Source organism: Alligator sinensis, unplaced genomic scaffold, assembly GCF_000455745.1.
Source record: "Alligator sinensis unplaced genomic scaffold, ASM45574v1 scaffold674_1, whole genome shotgun sequence".
In the NCBI taxonomy this organism is placed as follows: Eukaryota; Metazoa; Chordata; order Crocodylia; family Alligatoridae; genus Alligator; species Alligator sinensis.
In genome coordinates, this window is record NW_005842032.1 from 82629 (window position 1) to 102669 (window position 20041).

At 41.8% G+C, this 20041-nt stretch overlaps 1 protein-coding gene across 28 annotated transcripts in view; it reads right to left on the reverse strand.

Moving 5' to 3' along the window:
- Window positions 1-20041, reverse strand: part of ANK3 (ankyrin 3) — a 595175-nt gene that overhangs the window by 52748 nt on the left and 522386 nt on the right. For 20 of the 28 annotated variants that reach the window (XM_025202621.1, XM_025202614.1, XM_025202619.1 and 17 more), the window contains 8 exons: window positions 12913-13124; window positions 11990-12197; window positions 9520-9616; window positions 5759-5987; window positions 4761-4886; window positions 3022-3144; window positions 2541-2567; window positions 717-798 (listed from right to left, as the gene is read on the reverse strand). In XM_025202621.1, the coding sequence (XP_025058406.1) occupies window positions 717-798; window positions 2541-2567; window positions 3022-3144; window positions 4761-4886; window positions 5759-5987; window positions 9520-9616; window positions 11990-12197; window positions 12913-13124 (1104 nt within the window). The remainder of the gene's footprint in view (window positions 1-716; window positions 799-2540; window positions 2568-3021; window positions 3145-4760; window positions 4887-5758; window positions 5988-9519; window positions 9617-11989; window positions 12198-12912; window positions 13125-20041) is intronic. The other 8 variants (XM_025202616.1, XM_025202618.1, XM_025202610.1 and 5 more) reach the window with 3 other exon arrangements.

Sequence of the window (20041 nt, forward strand, 5' to 3'; positions counted from 1 at the left end):
CAATAGATTGTATGAAATTATATCAAAATGCCAATTGGGAGATGGAGACTGTGATGATACAAGGTCTGAGAAGAGGAGGAAAAGACTGTGAAGAAGGACAAAGGGCCAAATTCTGACAAGGGAAGGGAGACAAATGAATTAAGGCTTGAGCTTGGGAAGATATACTGTATTTAAAAGGGGAAACAGGGCTAGACCTAAAATCATGTCAAAGGGAAGTGAGCAGAAAAGAAGAAAATGATGGGGCAATGGGAAATAATGAAACATTGCAAAAGAGAGGATAAAGAAGTAGTATGAGAGAGTTCAAATGAACTTTAGCTAAAAATTCAAACATTTTATAATTTATTTGAATGATCTGTGCACATCATTATTTTTAATGCATCACTTATAAAACAGATAATTTCTTTAATTAGCCGCATAAAGAAAGGAGGAACAGTGTATTTTGGACCGTAGTTTGCAATTGGCAATTCTGTTCCCCTTGCTATATCCAAGGAGTTACACGGCTTTTTTTATTACTTTTGGTTTAGAGAGAGCAACTGCTTGCCAGTCAGTTTTCTCCAGTTTTCTGTCTTAACACAGAGGAGACCATTGAGGATTTTGCTGTAGCTAATTTTTCTATTGATTTTTTTTTCAAATGACACCAAAATATGTGTATAGAAAAAATGTCTCTTCTTATCATAGTTGTGTTTGTGATTAGTAGGTTTGCAATAGCAACTCACTCATTCCAGGCTCAGTCAGATAGCTGTAGCGCTTACGTAAAGCAAGAGAAACAAAGTTCTGACGCCGGTCTGCTTTCTCTGTCTGTAACAAAACACACTTCTATTTGGTATCTTCAGAAACATTGTTACCAGCTTGAGCAGGTTGAAAATAAAATCTGCATACTTTGGGCTAGCTCTTGGCCTTCACACCCATAAAATGGAATTGGAATACAACCTTGCAGCTTCATAACGGCACACAGGAATAAGCAATGATATGTGATAGCCTCTCTCTAGAGCAGGGAGGTGGATAATGGACAGAGACTGGCTCCATTCCTATTTACACCATTGCTGCATGAAAGGTAGTAGTAATTTGCTGGTGGTGTAAACCTGCATTAAATTACTATCCCTCTAGAGCAAAAGCAGGAAATGCAAAGATTCTCAGAGGGATGCTTATGTGGCACCATGCCTCTCAGGTATATATTGTAATAGTACAGTTTACACACCACACTCATCTTAGGGCAGTGTCTGAAGTCACAATCTAGCCACATATTACATCAAAATTATAACATCCCCCTATTTTTTAATTATCTTTCATATTACTTAATAATACGATTTTTCCCCCTCTATAAAATAAGACAGCCTTAGCTACGAACAGAAGTATCCAGACAAAAGACTACAGATATGGACATAAAACATTAATAAGAGTATAACTTAGGTTGCAAAAAAATCTCTCTCCCCCAAATGTATTTGTCTTGAAAGCACATACATCACAATGAACATTTGCTTTAAAGTGAGTACGTTCAGGACAAAAAAAAAGCATGAAAGGGGTTATTTTAATAGGCACAAAATGCAGAGGTGCATATTAGAAAGCAGAATGCAATTGCTAATTACTAAACTGCATCAGAAGTTACTGTTTCCAATGGCATAGGAGCTAGTGTGGCATTTTTGCTTCTCTATTTATTAATTTAAAAGATCTTCAGAGAAATCAGGTCTCTTGATTCTGCTCCTTTTTGGAAAGGGGAGCTATTGAGATAGCTATAAAATCACTCACCAAGTCATGTGAAAACCAATTGATATAGTTATTTTTTTCAAATGTAGGGATTCTGTCATGTGATTCTAGTCAGTAGGCGACTAACACTATCAGCAGTTTGAAATGAGAGGAAATCTGTTTGTTTATAGTTAAAATGTTTCTGAAGGGTTTTTTAAATTATTTTTTTTTATTGTCACTTTTAAAACCCCTTCTATCCCATTTTATACTTATAAAATGTATATTAACAAAATTTTTGTTAATGTATTTGGTAAAGTATGGATTTTTAAGCTATGGATATCCAGAGTTTATTTGAAAATAGATGCATATAAAATAATTAGCTGTTACTCCTAGTTATTTCACTTTTTCAGAAAGTTGGGGTTATTTTGAGGAATAAAAATATAAATGCGTCAGTGTGTAAATGCCTTGTTCACCTATCTCCAGAAATACAGATTAAGGAAAGACTGAAAGTTAACATATGTACCCAGATTCCTCCGTTGTAACTACTGATTTTATCTCCAGCAAAGATTACCTTAACTTGTATCTTGTTAATTACATCATGCTCTTAGTATAAAATTAGATAATATTCAGAATACTAACACACACACGTAATTTTATAGCATATAATCCTACTTCATCACATGCCATCACTTGTATTGCTTGACAACAGAAACATCAGACATATGGGATATAGTTTACTTGTCAGTGCTATTATTCAATGTTATCATTAAAAGATATTGTAGTGCTTTTCTAGAATATATTTATTTTTCTGCACTATTTCTGGAGAAAATAATAACAGAAGACAGTGTTTATATTACCTCATCATCTTGATCTGACTCTGTTTCCTTTTGGTCCCAAGATGCATTGCAGAGACAAGGAATATTATAATGGACAGCAGGGAAAAGAATATCAGGATATGAAAAGGACCAAGTTGGGAGCACAAAATGCAAGCCGATTTATAAAGGCAAAGCAAACCCAAAATGTCAACATAAAAGAAATAAAAATCTTACATCCAATGCAAATTAACACATGATATTATGGAAAGCATAAAAATCTGTGAACTGAAAGCTGACACATGAGCTATAAACAGAGGATCCATCATAAAATCAGAGGAACTTGACACCACAGTAACAAGAGACTTAAATTATATTACATACAAAAACTAATGAAGCATACATTCAAAAGCCTTAATCATATCACAAAGCATTTTCATTTCACAGGGTTTCATTATTAATAGCAAAAAAAAAGTTAAATAAAAAAGAAAACAACAACTAAACACTAGAGTCCTAGAAGAAATACCTTTTTGTGTGCTGGTAGAGTTATATTCAAGTTGCAAACAGCTGTTTGTGGCAGTCCTCTTGTAGTCTTTGGTTCTTTCAAAAATGATAAACGACCACAAGGTTCTTGGCTGGTATCTCTAATCTAAAAAAAGATATTGTACTAGTTGACCCAGAAATACTTGAAATATTTATTTGTACATTTAATATACTCTGGATTTCTGAACCAGAGTATTTGAAAACTCTCTGTGCTTGACTCCTTTTCCAATAAAGAGGGGGCAAATTCCTGGAGAAGCCCATCAAAGTAGATCAGAGAGCTAGAAGAGGTCGTTGGAGAGTTGAACAAAGTGTTCCCTTTCATGAAAAGTCACCTAATATGAAACCAAATGACAGCTAAAGGAACTGAGCCAGGAATCAACTAGCAGATCTTTCTGAGGAAGAAAATTATAATCACAGCCTAAATATTAGGTCATTTTAGGATTTTTGGTTTGATTAAAAACAAGCTTCTAAGTTACATCATTCCAAGAAGTAATACTCCTGTGAATAACCTGAATTTCTCTCTGTCCAGCTTTCCACATGTGACTACTTGCACTCACAAAAGGGACCATACTTTCATTTGCACACTCAAATTGGTGAGGTGTTATTGTGTGAAAATGGTTGTTTACATATGTGTAACATATGGATGTGCGTGCTCGTGTTGGCAGGATAAGATCAGCTGCACACTAGGGCTGTGCAAAATGGCTATATTTCTTTTTTTTTTCAGATTTGGCATTACAGAGGGACAGTGATTCATTTCGGTGTTTCAGAATACTGTCCCATTTTGAATCCGCCAAATCTGTTTTGGAGTTTTGACTCTTATTCAGTGTTTTGGCCTTAGGCCATAATGGAGAATCACTAAAATGTCTATAACTTTGTCATTTATTGTCTGATTTGGATGAAAATGGTAGGGATGGTAGCCCCTTCTGAGAGCATGAAGCCTACCAAGCTTCAAGAAGATAGGTGTAGGGTTTTTTGTGAAACTGCACCTCAAACTGTTCAAAGCAAAACTCATAACCTTTTCTGGCAGCATGCTGTCACCCTGTGTGCAGGGCTGGGGCCAGCAGCAGCACCTGAGTCTGCTCTGTGCACCCTGCACCGAGTGCCGGGAACACTGGTGCTACCACTGGCCCCAGATCGCAGACAGTGGTCAGCTACAGATGTCAATCAGAGAAGTCATTTCCCCTGTTTCTTCCCCCTCCCTCTTCTGAGTTTCTGTTTCCACACAAGCCCGCCTCTGAAACATTCCAAAACATCCGAAACATTCCAAAATATTTTGGAAGGTTTTGTTTAATTTCGGACATGTTTTGGAGTCTTTCAGTTCATTTCAGATTTGGTGTTTCGAGCGCCAAAACGGGTCGAAACATCTCCAAAATTAAATGGCTGCCAAAATTTTGCACAGCCCTACTACACATCCAAACACATGATACTGGATGTGTAATCTCTTTGCTCACTGGAGTGATCTACCACTTCAGACTAAACACAGTGTGGATAAAGAGTACCAGAGTAGGATTCTGTTAAAGGGCTGTGAACACATACTCTGACACTGACTTCCTCTTGTAACTTCAAAAAATCATCAGTAGACTCTCTCCCAGGTCATCTACCTGTTAAATAATTATAACACTCACTCCCCAGAGGCAGATTCTTCATATTAGATAGAACGAATATTGTTACATTAGAAAAAACATTTTCTCAGCCTACTTGGTCTGGTGGATTTACTTTTACCTTGATAGAGAATGGCAGTCTGTTTTCCTTGAAAGCATAAAAATTAAAAACAAGCTGCTGCCCTCCTTTTGTCAAAGGGGCTAGATTTCCATAACAGTCAACATAAATGGGTTTTCCTTCCAGAACCTGTTGAAGCAAGAAAAGAGAAAGTTAAAGTCAGCAAAATGATTCTTGTGTGATACAGCTCATAATTATGCCACTATTACCACCCACTTCGCAGCTGTTTATTCAGCTAGAAACTCATCAACTATGTTATGTTCAACACTGACCTAATTTTGCAGTACCATTAAATGACATTAGAATTTTTAAAAATTAATTTTAATGAATTGACAGTATTTATGAGTAAAATTGCTTAGAAATACATCTTCAACTGTAGATATAACAATGTTTAAAATACAGCTTCAACTTTACAGTACAACTTTAACTATAGATACTGTACCTTACCATTAGTTGTATTACTTTTTCCTGCAAAAGCCTCCCATTTCCAAGACCAACCTGAGAAACTCAACTCAAGGCTGGAGATGTTTTTTAGACAAGGAGGAGGTAAATCCAACCCACCACGTTGTGATGAGTGAGCAGAGCTGCTCCACAGAAACATTTCCTGATTCCCTAGTAACCCACTCCCTAGTGTCAGGTCAAGGGCTCTGATATAGAAATCTCCTTTTTCTCGGATTGGTCTGGTTCCAAATAGTTTCTACATACAGCCTTGTACGGTGGTTGTGGATCCTATTTGTGGGATCCTGGCACTCTAACCCATCTTTACAGACTGGAACCAGAACATAAGCTACTCACACACACCAAAGAAGAGTCTTTAGCAGTATAACTGAAGCGGGGAAAAGGGTGACCAGGGCCGCAGCCCTTGAGAAGGCACAAACACAGCCACCTCCACAACCACCACAGGTACCACAGCAGTTGGAGATGCCCCATGTGTTGCGACTGCCCCAGGCATTGAGCTGCCCTGTTATACCTCTGGAAGTCTGTATGAATTAGAACTATACCTCAATATCTTTGCTTCTTGCAACTTCTTCAAAATTCTCTTGTTGCTCCAAAGTTTTGTCTACTTTATCATCAGTCATGCAGAAGCATCGCAAGTTGGATTCCACTGGGTCATTCATTTTGGCAAATATCACAAACTTGGCCATATAAGGAACACATATTAATTCTCTATAAAGCTGTGTGGCCAGCCCCACAGTTTCTAGTAATTGATGACAATCTGCAAGCCAAAATCTGAATAAGAAAAGACAAACCATTAAATCAACTGTCATTATAAAAAGATTTTACTTCACAAAACAGAGGCCACAATTTTAAACAGAAGCTCTACTCCAGCAATAAAGAATTGTGCTAACACTAATGAAGCAAAATGGGGACACTTTTTCATGGGGTAGAGCAATCTCTGTAATGAAATCCATGTTCTTCCGCCATTCTGGATTCATACAGTGACTGAACATTTCTCGGTGGCAATAATGGGAGCTTTTGTTGCAATTTTATTGGAGTTTTAGATCGCTTAGGGCACATCTACATGAGACGTATACTGTGGAGCTGCCTAATTAGCTCTGCAATAAAATCACAAAGTCTACACAGTCTATTAGACTGCAGGAAATGTAAATACAAGTATTATCCTGCAGTAGAGTTCTTTACTGCACAGCAATTCATGTGTAGACACTGATGGAGTTGGATGGGGCACAAGGGGGCTGCGGTTTGGGGACTACCTGACAGCTAGCCCTGCACTGGAGCACCTACATGCCCCAGCCAGGCCCTCTGCAGCACACTGAGTTGGGTCAAAGCAACTCCGGGCAGGCAGGCTGACACCCTGGGCCTTCTGCCAGCAAGGGCTGCTTCGACCCGGCACAATGTGTTGTGGTCCCAGGAGAATGTGCAAATGCAGTGGAGTTTATTGCTGTGCATTAATAGCACATGTAGATGTGCCCTTAGAGGGTGCCTGGGATGGTAGCATCTGCATCTTTAGTACTTCATGTGGGTGTCTCCTGTAACTATTCATTCTTAGTACTCTTAAGGACAAGCTTGAAGAGATGGTGTGTATTTTGTGGCTAAACACTAGGTAAATTCAATCTTGCTCCCATGGCTTGCACTGTACTCCTCTGAGTTCAATCAGTATTCACCAAAATATGATACTGGCCAAACTGGGAGAGAGATGGGAAGATAAAGCAAAATCCCACAAGTCTACATTGCTCAAAGAGATAAGACACTTCCCTACAGAATCTATATTACACTGTCAATTTCTCTGATTAAGCTTAGGAACATGGTAACAATTAGAATATCAGCAGACTACTAAACCATTAATTTGTAGTTTATTCAATGCTTTGCTATGATTTATGTCTTTGGCTCACTAGCTCGATATCTTTTTTACATTTAAATCTATCAGTGAAGCATTTAATTATCATGAATGTGCTGCATTCCAAAATAAATACATGGTAGATCCTCTTTACCAGCATGTGCATTTTTAATGGAATTTATGTGAAGATCTAGTTAAATTCTTTTTGTTGCTGTTGATGATTTTTTAAAATCAAAATGTAATTTTGTCATAATAATTTTGGCAAAACATGACATTTAGTCAAATAGCTTCTTTTGTGGGGACGAAAATCATTGTTGACATCCACATTTTTAAATGAAAGCTGCAAAATCAAAATTTATCCCCAAACAGAATTTATTTTTATTTTTTACTAAAAATGGTTACTGGATTTTCCTCCTGGAAAACAGTATTTTTTTGTTTGTTACAAATTTCATTATTATTGAAATGAGAATTTCTCTGGGAAAAAAATTCCCACAAAAAAATGGGAGCTCTATTCATGCTTTCTAGGGCTGCGTGAAACAGCACCATTTCATTTTGATTTCTGTTTCACCATTTTGAAGGGACAGTGTTTCATTTCATCATTTCATTTCAAAGCACTGTTCTGTTTCATTTTGTTGAAACTGTTTCGCTGTTTTGACATGTTTCAACATTACACCCATAGGCTATAATGGGGAATCATGAAAATGCCTATAACTTTGTCATTTCTTGCCCGATTCAGATAAAAAAAAAATGCAGGGATGGTAGCCCCTTCCGAGGGCATGAAGTCTACCAAGTTTCAAGGAGATAGGTGTTGGGTTCTGGGAAACTGCACCTCAAACTGTTCAAAGCAAAACTCATATCACTTGCTGGCCGCAGCAGCTTGCTGTCATCCCACATGAAGATCTGGGGACCCGTGCCCATATGGCACCTTGCACCATATGGGGGAAACCCATATATCTGAACTAGAGGCAAGGATATAATCAAGCTGTTGGAAATGGACTATGACTACAACTATTATTCTCAGGAACAGTAAGATTAATAGTTACATTACATTCCAAAAAGCTTTCAGTCCCTTCAAATCATCTAATGAAGTAAGCCCTCCATGAATGACGTGTGAATGATGTGTACCCCTAGTGGCTGGGGTGGGGGCGGGGGGCACGGTGGCAGCAGGAGTGTGGTGGTGGTGGTGGGAGGGCAGCAGTGGTAGGCAGAAGCTTCCGCAGATGTTGCTGGTGCTGTCAGCGGTGGGGAGATGACACTGGCAGTGCTGGTGGGGAGGTGGTGAGCAGCGACAGCTCACAGGCGCCACCGACAGTGTCAGTGGTGCCTTTTTGTATGGGGTGCATGTGCACCCGCATGCACCCCCCCTGAAACCCTCCACTTACAAAAGGCTATGCTTTTGTAAGTGTACATCTCAGATTTAGTTAGTCTAAAAGGTACAAATCTACCCTGCCTTCTGCCTGACTTCAGACTAATGTGGCTAACTACCTCTCTAAATTCTAAAACCTCAGTCTGACCAGGCCTATGTAGGAATTCATCAGCGCAAAGCAGCTGGATTCCTTGTTAAAGCTAATTTAATTGGGACAAATGAGCCTCATTAACTAACCAGCAGCAAGTAATTACACCTTTCTCTAATGGAGAAGAGACAAAAACTCTATCCAGGAGGACTGGAGAGAGGCAGAGACAGCAAAATAATGTAGTAACTCTCCAGGCTAAACAATGATATATAAATTTGGTTTAGAGAGTCTCTTGTTTGTATTTGACTGAAGGCAAAAGTTAAAGGCAGCTTCATGGTTCAGGAACTTGTGAACCATTGTGATATATATGTTTGAAACTTGCAACCACTCTACAATAGCTGGCCTGAGAAATTTTCCAAGGTATATCCTGTACTGTCACAAAAAGAAAGGGTGCACAGAAACATTATTTATTATGGTTAAGTGGCATTTGCAGTCTAACTTCCTGAGGTCAGTTGCTTGCAACTTTCAGAAACATTTGTCTTTTAGTTGCCCTTTTCTAGGATTGGTCTCCACATGAAGCTAAACACAGCAGCATAATGAAAAATGTGGAGGAGGTATGAAGGAGAATTCAGGATAACAGCTGTGTACTTCATGATTTTTTTCAGAAAAACAGCTTCTAGTGGTGCAACTATCAGTAAAGATTGTATCCTGATGCGTATGAAGAAAGACTTTACTTGCAACTTGAACTATGGCATTTCCTGATGATGGAATGTTGAGCTGTGCAGGACTATGTCCTAACAAAACACCTTTTTGGAAAGAATTTACACACAGCTGTTGTAAATCAGTCATTCAATAAATTCAATGGAGCTATTCCAATTTTCTCTAAGGATCTGGCCCATAATCCCTATATCTGCCATATTTAAGAATCATGGAAAGCTGAACACAAAATCTTAAGAGTTTTAATTTGAGGAAACTATTAATTGTGTCTGTTTGGTATTTTCTATTACTATACCTGGCTGAAACGTTAGTTGTGAAAGAGACGCAATCATTTATAAATGTCAGTGGAGTGGTTCCTGTAATATCCTCCCATTGCGCAGGTGAAGTACCTCCTAAGAAAATAAGTCACATGTAAGACCAAACATATACCGCAAGCACCCATCCATTTTCACACACTACAAAAAGATGTCTTCATCCTGAATTGCTTTGCATCGCACATAAAATGAAGAGTCTAGATACAGATCCTCTCATACATCTCAGTAATACCTTACTTATCTTATAGAAAATGATCCAAATGCAGCCAGATAATCGTTATAGGTGGTACCCTGGCTCAGCTGGGTCAATAGCAAAACTCTCATTAATATTAATGAAGACTGCATTTTATTGCCATCCATCCACAAAAACACTGTTATTAAAGTTACACTTCTTCCTATTGACCATTTAATAAAGGGTTATTAAATGGTTGTTGATATAAAGCAGAAGTGGGCAATTATTTGGGCCCAGGGGCCACATAGGGAGTTCTGATGAGTTGTTGCAGGCTGGGTCAGTAGCCTACCCTCCTTCCACTCCCACCACAACAACTCACCAAAACTCCCTATGTGGGATGGCACTGAAGAAGGTATGTGGGGAGTGGTGCTCAGGAATGAGATGGGTAGGTGAGGCTGGAATCACAGGGTGGGGTTATTGGGTGGCCCCTGACCCATAGTGGGGTTTGGAGGTGAGGTGGTGAGGCATGTGTGCGAGTGTGTGGGTGTGTGTGTTGGGGGGTGGGGAAGCTGCCTGGGAGCTGGCCAGGGGTGAGGGGAGGGAAAAGGGAGCAGGGGGCACATCCAGCAGAGCTTGCCCAAGCAGTGCAGTCTGTGGCTGCCCCCATGGTGCTCCTCATGGAGACAAGCCCTGCCCAGGGCAGCCTATGCCATGTGCCAGCCCACACCCACAGGCTTGGCCCTGGTCAGTGTATACATCTTTCAGCAGGGCCACACAGATGCTGCTACTCTCCCCTTGCCTCCAGTAGTGGCTCATCCTCCTGCTGTGCTGCTCTGGGCCAGGAGGAAGCTTCACCCAGGTGCCTCCTGCCCTACCGCACTGTGGTCTGGTGCCAGCTTCCAGCTGCCTTCCACTCATTTCGTCCACCCAGCGCAATGAGCAACTACCTGCATGCAAAGTAGGTGAAAGATAGCCAGAAGCTGGAGCTGGAGCCCTGCATGCTGGGGCTGGAGCTGCTCAGCTAAAGCTTCCTCCCAGCCTGGAGCAGCACAGCAGGAGCAGGAGGAGGGGCTGCCACTGGAGGCGAGGGAAGCCAAGCAGCAGCCGCACTGGGAACAGCCTTACTAGTAAGCTGTGCACACTGCCAGCAGGTGCAGGCTGGAGCATGGTGTGGGCTGCCCCAGGCAGGAATTGGCCCCATACAGAGCACCACAGGGGCAGCAGCAGGCCAGATCCAGTCAACTGGCAGGTGTCCCGTGTTGGCCAGATCCAAGTCATTGGTGGACCAGATGTAAAGTCTACTGTAACATAGATATGGCAAAGGAATAGAGCAGGGGTAGGTAATGTTTTTGGGCAGAATATAAAAAAAAAAAAAAATCATCACATCATAACGTCTACTTGTAAGCTGTTGGTATTCCAAACAAAATGGGGGGGGGGGGGGGGGAAACAAGCCAAAAAATAAAAGTTTTTTTTTTTTTTACAGTAAATACAAAATCTACTTATCAGTTATTGTTTAGTGCTTGGCAGGGGGCAGTTTGGCAGCGAACTGGGGGAAGGGAAGTGGCACGGTGCCCCTGAAGGTGGCAGGATAGGTAAGATGGAAGAGAGAAGCGAGGAGGAGGAGGAGGAGGAAGGAGGGGGAACTACTATCTAGTATGGTGGGAAAGGGGTGAGGGAGCCATGAGTGGACTAATCCTTCTTGTGGCAGTGAATCCCCAGCCCCTTCCCTGTCATCTGCCCCAAGGCACATGGGCACCTGTCACTGTCAACGAGTCAGGCTGGGGCTCCACAGACCCTGGTGCAGCTGCTTGCAGCCTTTCCACCCCCTGCTGCAAGCTGCTTGCACTACGTGTTGGGCAGCAGGGGCCTGCCCAGAGTCCAAGCCAGCTGTGGCAGGCAACTGGGAGGCTGCAAGAGGCTGCACTGGGGTCCACAGGGCCCTGGCCCAGCTCATTGCTGCTGGTGGGTGCATGCACACCTTGGGGTGGGGAAGTGGCTGAGGCTACACTGCCACAAGAAGAATCAGGCCCCTCACAGATCCCCCACCATCTGCCCTAAGGGCTGGTATGCCAAAAAAATGTCTTCATGTGCCATGCTCTGGCACACATGCCAAGGATTGCTGACCCCTGGCATATGGCTAGATTCAAACCACAGAATGAAATGGAATCTTTTCCTTGACTTCACTGAGCTTTGTCTCATCAACTACTGGCTCTTGTATGTAAAACAAAGGAAGCATTACTACTAAGGAAACTTTTGCAAGGAGTATATTCTGCTCTAACCTGTAATGCTACATAAAAGTCGAAGGCTTGGAGTGGTGTCTCCTTTGTACCCATTGGTTACACCTTCTCCTGATGGGGGTGGCACAGGAATTGTCATGGTTATTGGCTTATGAAATTTTCTTCTTCTTGGTTCCACAGTGACAATGGGACTGAAAGTTGCTTTGTTTCCAAGGATTTTTTTGACAATCTCATCTGGAACTGGTTGTGCCTATGAGGAGAGAGAAAGTATTTCAAGTTATGAAAGAAAACTGTTTTTTAGACAAGCAGAATCTTTTCAAAAGGGGAAATAATTTTTTTTCTCCTTTTAGTATTTTAGGACATTTTTACACATGCTTCAGGGGTGAGAGCATTTTAATTAGAGCGGCTCTGAAAGCCATTCAAGCTCCTACTCTCAAACATCCCCTTACAGTGGAAGCTGCAAGGGTGTAGAACCATTGTGCCACGCGCACCGGCTGCTTCTCCAGCATCTTCGGGGCTTCTGTAGCTTCTTTATATACTTCACATGCACTGATAGAGCTCCTGGCTGGGGTGCAGAACTGGTGGTCTAAGGGTAGGAAGAGGTGATGATTGGTACTGCCCTGAGCCTTTGCTTTTTTCTCCATTCAGACGATATTTCCTAACAGAGACTGATGCTTCTCCTGGACTTAGCTGAGCAGCATACAGGCAGTGAATAGGAGGGACAGAAGAACAGCTCTCATTACAGGCAGTGAGTGAGAGGAAAGTAGGGAACAACAGGAGATAGGTAGTTGAGCTGTTTCTTTCCTCCTGTCCCTGGGCTCAGGCTCGATTCTAGTGACCACTGCCTTTTCCAGCTGAGAGCCATCTGGCATAGCCTTATAGTTTACTTTTAGTTCACACTTTGGATACTTCAATTGCAGAACATTCTGCAAATTAAAATAACAATGGCTGGTACATTTTATTACCTGGAGGCCCACTCGGATTCTTTTGGTTAGAGCTCCCTCAGGGAAGGAAGCTTGGACCCGTGGCACTGTTGTGCTACTCAAGACACCTCCCTCAGGACCAATTTGGTTACTTTCTTGCTTAATTCGTGAAACCACTGCAAAGTACTGAGGAAAATCCTTTGTTATGATTCTGCAGATACGCTTCTTTTCCAGTTCCTCAGCACTATCCAGCTCTGTAGGAAAAAAAAAATGTTTAAAAATATTAATGTATAATCTATCTGCAAGTATCTGCATATGTTTACAAATGCAGAATTTTATTTTCAGTCGTGGAAAAGCTGAACGTTATGCCAGATTTAAATGTCCAAAAAGGCTTTAAAATAGAAAAAAAATAGTTGTGATTACCTTGTACTTAATTAGTGATTGTGATTAAGTAATATCCTGTAGCATCATAGGCAGTTATTGAATCACAGAAAAGTAGGGTTGGAAGGGACCTCAGGAGGTCATCTAGTCCAACCCCCAGCTCAAAGCAGGACCACCCCCAATTATAATCATCCCAGCCAAGGCTTTGTGTAGATGGGTTTTAAAAACTTCCAAGGATGGAGATTCCACAACTCCTCTGTGTAACTTCATCCAGTGCTTTACTACCCTTCTAGTGAGAACATTTTTCCTAATATCTAACTTAAATTTCCCTTGCTGCAACTTGAGACCATTGCTCCTTGTTCTGTCATCTGCCACCACTGAGAACAGTCTAGGTCCAGTCCACAATGCTAGCCTAATTTCCAACGGTTTCACTTCTAATTCTGACATTAACAATGTCAGCAGCTACAAGACCTAAGGATAAAGTTACATGTTATATTAGACCATACCAAGGGCACTTAAAACACAAGCATCTACATGTTAAAGCTCATTAACACATACTAAGCATCCTCTGAGCATCTTAAAGTTATGCCACTTCAGGCAAGTGTTAACTCTAGACCATACTACAGGCAACCCCCGTTTAGCGCTCTTAATTGGTTCCTGAAAAATCCAGCATTAAGTGAAACGAGTGTTAAGTGAAACTGAAAGTATTTGATGACCCAAGATGGTGATTGCAATGGTTTTTAATGACCCAAGATGGCAACCACGAGCACTATAATGAAACTCATTGAGTGCTAAGGGAAATCAGGTATCAATTTAAAATGAGCGTTATAGCAAAATAGCACTAAGTGAAACAGTGTTAAGCAGGGGTTGCCTGTACCTAGCTCATGTTAGGGTAACTTCTGTCTGTTCCACGGAGATAAGATGAGCAACAGAGCCCAGGTGTCCTGGCTCCTAGCCATGCTTCTGCTCCACAGCCCTCTAGTGGCAAGTCGGAGCTGTGCAGACAAGAAACAGACAAGAACTCTCAACATGCGACTGTTCACAGCACATTCTAACTTTAACACCACTTAACTTGCTATATATTTAGCGGGGTCTAAGAGTGACGTGTAAGTTCACCCTGAGACTGTAATTTATTTGGGATATCCCTAAAGTTGTCACAGACCTCATTATATCCTAAGCTCATTCTAAAATTTGTGACAGGGTACTGAAGATGCACACTGATTATCACCTCCAGTTCACAATGAAGAACTTCATCAGCTCATATAGATACTTTGCAGTTCATAGATGACTGACTCTAGCTAAAATGAGTCCCTGTTTACCGCCAACCCAAGGCTCACATCAATATAATGGAAAGAAGAAGAAAAGGTGTTTTTATTTCTGAACTGGTCACCTAACTAATAAATAACACATTTATGAACTTCTATATAACAACAATCTAATTTACATTTTTACTGCTGTATGCTGCAGGATGTGTGAGAGCTAACTTTGCATTCCCACAATCCCTAGAAAAATTTCAGAGGCTACTGCAGCAGCCAGGGATCACTGAACTTCAAGAGACTCTGGCTACTTACCCAATATGTCTCTATGCCAAATAGAAAAATCAGAAGAATTCTTAGCTGACCACTTTTAGATTTTAAGGCTGCAAAACACTGTTTGGGGTCACAGATCTGTATCAAAATATTTATCATATATAGTGCAGTATACATATACACACACACACACATGTATATTAGGGATGTAAATATTGTTAAAAAATATTAGTTTAACCTCATTTAATTATATTGGTTAAATGATTACCCAATAACACAGCAGCTCAGACACAGCTGCTGCTGGGAGCTGCTCCGGGCCTCCTGGGGCTCTTTGATCGAAGGGAGGGGAGTAGGAGGCAAGCCCAGGCAGACAACACAGCCCATGTGAAGCTCTGCACTGGGAGGGAGGGAGCACCTGTGAATGAGCACTGTGCCCAGCCTGAGCTAAAGGATAACTGGTAAGCTAACCAGTTGTCACTGCACTTATCAGTTAAATGATTAATCATTTAACCTTTCATATCCCTAATGTCTGTGTGTGTGTGTGTGTATGTATAATGCTGATGAAATAAATCCTTGATGCTTGCAGTTATAATATTCCATCATATTGAAACAAAAATACATTACTAAGTAAAATGCTTCTTTTTCTTACCTAAATATGGATTTCTAGTAAAAACTACATAGGGGTGAGTTGCAAGAGAGAAAATATTCAGTCCTGAGACAGCAGCATGTTTAAGGTGCAATAAAAATGTTATACAGTTAGTAAACTAAAGGTAGAATTCCTTCAGTTTATAACGATGCCACGTGCTTCTTCTCTGCACATCTAAGAGTGATTATAATTCCAAAAATAACTTAAATTCTGATGCTGCAAAAGGAAGGTCCTCCTTTCTAAAGCTCTTACTCATACTGTGTTGCTATGGGCTAGGGACAGACATTACACATAAACCAGTTTAAGTGATCAGAAACTGGTTTAAACCTGTAACAGAACAGACATTCAGCGCACATAAACCAGTTTGAAAATGGCTGAAACCAGTTTGAGATAAACCTGGTTGAAAGTAGTATCAGACTTAACTGATTTGGCTCAAACTGGTACATGCAATGTCTGTCCCAGACCCCTTGCTGGTTTAAGATAAACCAGACACCCGCAGCATCCTGGCATGCTCTCTGGGTTGTGCAGGGCTCTCTACTTCACAGCAGGGATGGCCCCTCCCCTCTGCTCCCTGGCTGGACCTCTGGCAGAGGGGGCAGGCACAGCAGGGTCTGTCTGGCTTCCCCCTGCACTACCTCCACCTTGCTGCTCACTACTCAAGCAGGAAATCCCTCCCTCCCTCCCTCCCTCCCATCTCCCACAGCACAGACCCTAGCCCTATGGACCCTATGCATGTGGTATGCTAGCTACTGCAGATGTATGTGTGTCTCCATTTTCAGTGGGACATGCAGACAGAACAGTGACCGCTTAGGACTTTTTGGAGCTAATCAACAGGTCAGGTGTTAAGCCATTTAAGAAGAGTTTGAAGTAATGGAGAGAGGCTATTGTTTTGCTGATTGGGTGATAAACACATTGTACAAATAGGAAGAGCATAGTATTAAATGACTTCCCTTTGGTCATACAGGAAGTCTGTAGAAAAACTGGGAGCAAAATCTTTAATCCTGTCTTCTAGATTTCTGAACTAACTACTTGACCAAAGTGGTCCTATTGCTGTCAGTGTAGGTATGAGTATCTGCAGAAATGCAGCGTCTCTTGATGAAGATTTTTTCCAAGTATGCAGCTTACACTGTGACCTCTAGAAGAGAGATTAACTGAAAGTAGCAATGATGGCATAAAAATTATCTCTGCCCTCTTTTATTAATTTTTCTGTCCCTCTATGAAATGAAAAGCAACCGTGTGTGTGTGTGCGCGCGCGCGCGCATGCGCGCACTCTTTCAAGGGTATATTTAATAGTTGCAGTTGTTATCATGTTATACATTGTTTCTATATTATTTTGAACCTGGCATCTAGTTTCTCCAGTAGATGGTGCTGCTTCCAGTAAATAATAAGGCACATATATTTACATTTACATTCTCAGCATTAGCCAGTGGAGAAATAATGAAGAAAAATGTTTTCATTTCTATCAATACTGACCAGCTTTACAGCAAAGTAAAAATAAATAAGAAATTGGGGATAACCAAACTACATCTTTTAAACGATAGCATATTACAGAGTGAGCTGTATAATACAATTTATAACTCTGTACTACGCAGCTAGGAACAAACAAATCTAATGAATGGGAGACAGGTAACACAAAACTGTCCAGTGGTTTGTAATATAAATAGAATAATGGACAATTGTAGAGGGCATTACCTATTTTTTGAGATGGCTATATAACAAACCTGTTTGCAAAGGCAAACAGACTTTATGGGGATGCCAAATCATTTTACTGGCAATAATGTCTTGATCATTTACTTTCCAGTTTGAGTAGAAATTAATTCACAGGCAATGTTTGGACTCAACTCCAAACTTATTTGAAGATCCACAGAATTGATATAGGGTTATGTTTCATATCTGTTTCTAATTTGGCTGCTTTAAACAAATGAATGCTAACATAAATTAACCCACCTTTGACGGTTATTATTCAAATCTGAGAAGCAATAATTTTTGTTGGTGATATCTTCCATTGTTTTGTGTACTAGTTCATAGTACAAAGCTATGAGATAGTATATAGTCCATAGCTGCTCCTGCCCTGCTCCAGCCAGGGCTGTGTGGAAAGCTAGGGTCAGCCACTGACATTGACAGCAGTAGCAGTAGCAAAAGCAGTAGCAGTGGTGGGAAATTTTTACATTGCTGAAGGATCATTTAACTACAGCAAGTCATTCTCAAACCAAGTACTTAGCATTAAATACTTAGCTGTCACCTACACAAGCCTATGCTTCTCTGAACCAGTTAGTGTTTAAGGTGCTACCCTTCCCTGACTTGAGACTCATACAGCTAATTATCTTCTTTCTGAAAGATGAGGGCATCTTTACATGTGCTTCATGGGAGAGGGTGTACAGGTTGGGGGTGGGGGGGTGGAGTGCTTTAATTAAAGTGCCTGCAGTGTCTTGTGTATTCAGTGTCCTGTGCTTCAAAATGGCGGTGGGGTGTTTTACTAAAGGTCATTGAAAGAACTTGAGCTAAAGTGCTCCTGCCACCATGTTGAAGTGTGGGGATGCTGAAAACATGAGATGCGGAGGCTGCTGGAGAGTGCACACTCCACCAGACTCCATTAATTAAGTCTTCTCCAAAGTGCTGTAATTACAGTGCATTGGAGCCATGTCCCCACACATCTACAGGCACCAAATGCTGATTACTAGCCATGAAGAAACAGCAGCAGCAGCAAATCCAGGCTTTGGGAACATCTTTTTCCTATGTCTGAAAGTTGACTGTCTGATATGTCTGTGGCTTGGCATTTGAGGTCACAAATATCTTTCCTATGAAGGAATAACCCTGAATCTACCACTCTCCCAATAATATGCTAGCCATATATCTATGTGCTAACCTCAAGAACCTGGCACCCAGAAGAAGTGAGAGACCTGCAACCTCTGACAGCTAAGAAAGATTTCCTTTGACTTCAATAGGAGCAGCTTGTTTTGGGAGCTAAAGAACTTGCCTGTAAGTTCCAGTGTTCATAGAGACTTTTGACTGTATGTAGATTTAATACATATTGAGATTGTTATAAGCATTCTAGGGGTCACAATTTAGAACATTTTAGAACTGTATTTTATGCCCAGTTTTACTATCTTTGTGCATCATAGGCAGATCCAGGATTTTGTAAAGAGAGGTGTGGGGCCGTGATCAGCTGATCTTCGGCCATTAGCTCCCCTATCCCTACCCCAACCCTCAGCTCCCTCTCCCTTCCCTTTTGTTTTCAGCAGCACATCCCCTCCTCTCCCATTTCATCATTCTGCTGCCTGCCATTGGCCCCTGGCTGGCACAGGGGCAGGGTAGCTGCATAGCTGCTCCTGCTCTGCTCCAGTTTAGGCTGAGAAGGAAGCCAGGCTCATCTACAGACAGCGACAACAGCAGCAGATGTAGGCAGGTTTCCCCCATGCCGTCTGCCCCTGGGCTGGTGGGGCACACCCACAGAGACTGGGCAAGGAGGGGAAATCTACTTACTGTTGCCACTGCACTCACTGGGCGCATCCACACATGCAGGCATGTGCACTTGCAGGAACTCAAATAGAAGCAGTGCAAATTTGATCCGGGGCTTTTTGCCTCAGTGCAGGTGCCTGGACATGTACTTTGGTGTGGGAGAAATTGTGCCACTTGAGGCAAAATAACCCTCCTGTCTGGCTCCTCCTGGATCTGCAGCCAGGGGAAGCTAGAGCTTGGGGCCGGCACCTATGCTGTCCCCAGCAGTATAAAATGCTGCCCTGTCCTGGCCTCAGCAGTACAAAAAGGTGCCCTGTCAAGTATCTCAGAGTTACTCACTCTCAGGAGCTTCTGGAGCCCAGCCAATTGGTACCTGGGGACATTACCCCTTGTGCCAGCTGAACTGCTGAAGCAGCCCTGAGAGTTCCCTGTACCCTTTACCCACTGCAGCAGTCTGGCAGTGGGAGCTGCTGCCTGGCTGTGACCTGAAGCTGTAGCAAACCCCCCCGTTTTTCTTTTAAAAAATTTAAAATGTATTCCCTCCCCTCTCCCAACCATTTCTGACTTCTTTCTCTCCCTCTCTATTCCCTATAGATAAGTATAAGTAAACTAAGATGTAGAATAAGCTTTAACATTTTATTTTAGGTAGTAAGTTTTATTTTTCTCTCCCCTCTTTGAAAACAAGTGCCCTGCTATTTTGATATCGATATCCACTGTTTTATAAGTGATAATTACTATGTTTGTATTTTTTTTTTACTGCTTTTATATTGTGTGATTACTGTTTTAGGCCTACATATGTAAGTTAGCATAAGTCATGTCAAGCCTCCATCTTGTGTCCCCTGGTCTATGACTCATATCTGCCCCTCCTGTGTAACTTGGTTCCTGGATGAATGGGGATGAATGTGGGTGCTTGAGAGACAATGGCAGTAAGTCTAAAAATAGGTCCCTCAGAATGACCAAACCATCAACACCAATACTGGCTGCCACACCTGGGCCCACCCCCTGCTTGCACCCCCAGCCCTCTGCAATGGCTGCCCCCCCACCCCAGCCTCCAGCATTTAAAAAAAAGCCTCTACTCACTGCAGGAGCAGGGACTCTGGGACCTCCTGGCAGAGCTCCCCCATACAGCACAGGGCAGTGAGGGGCAGAGGGGCCC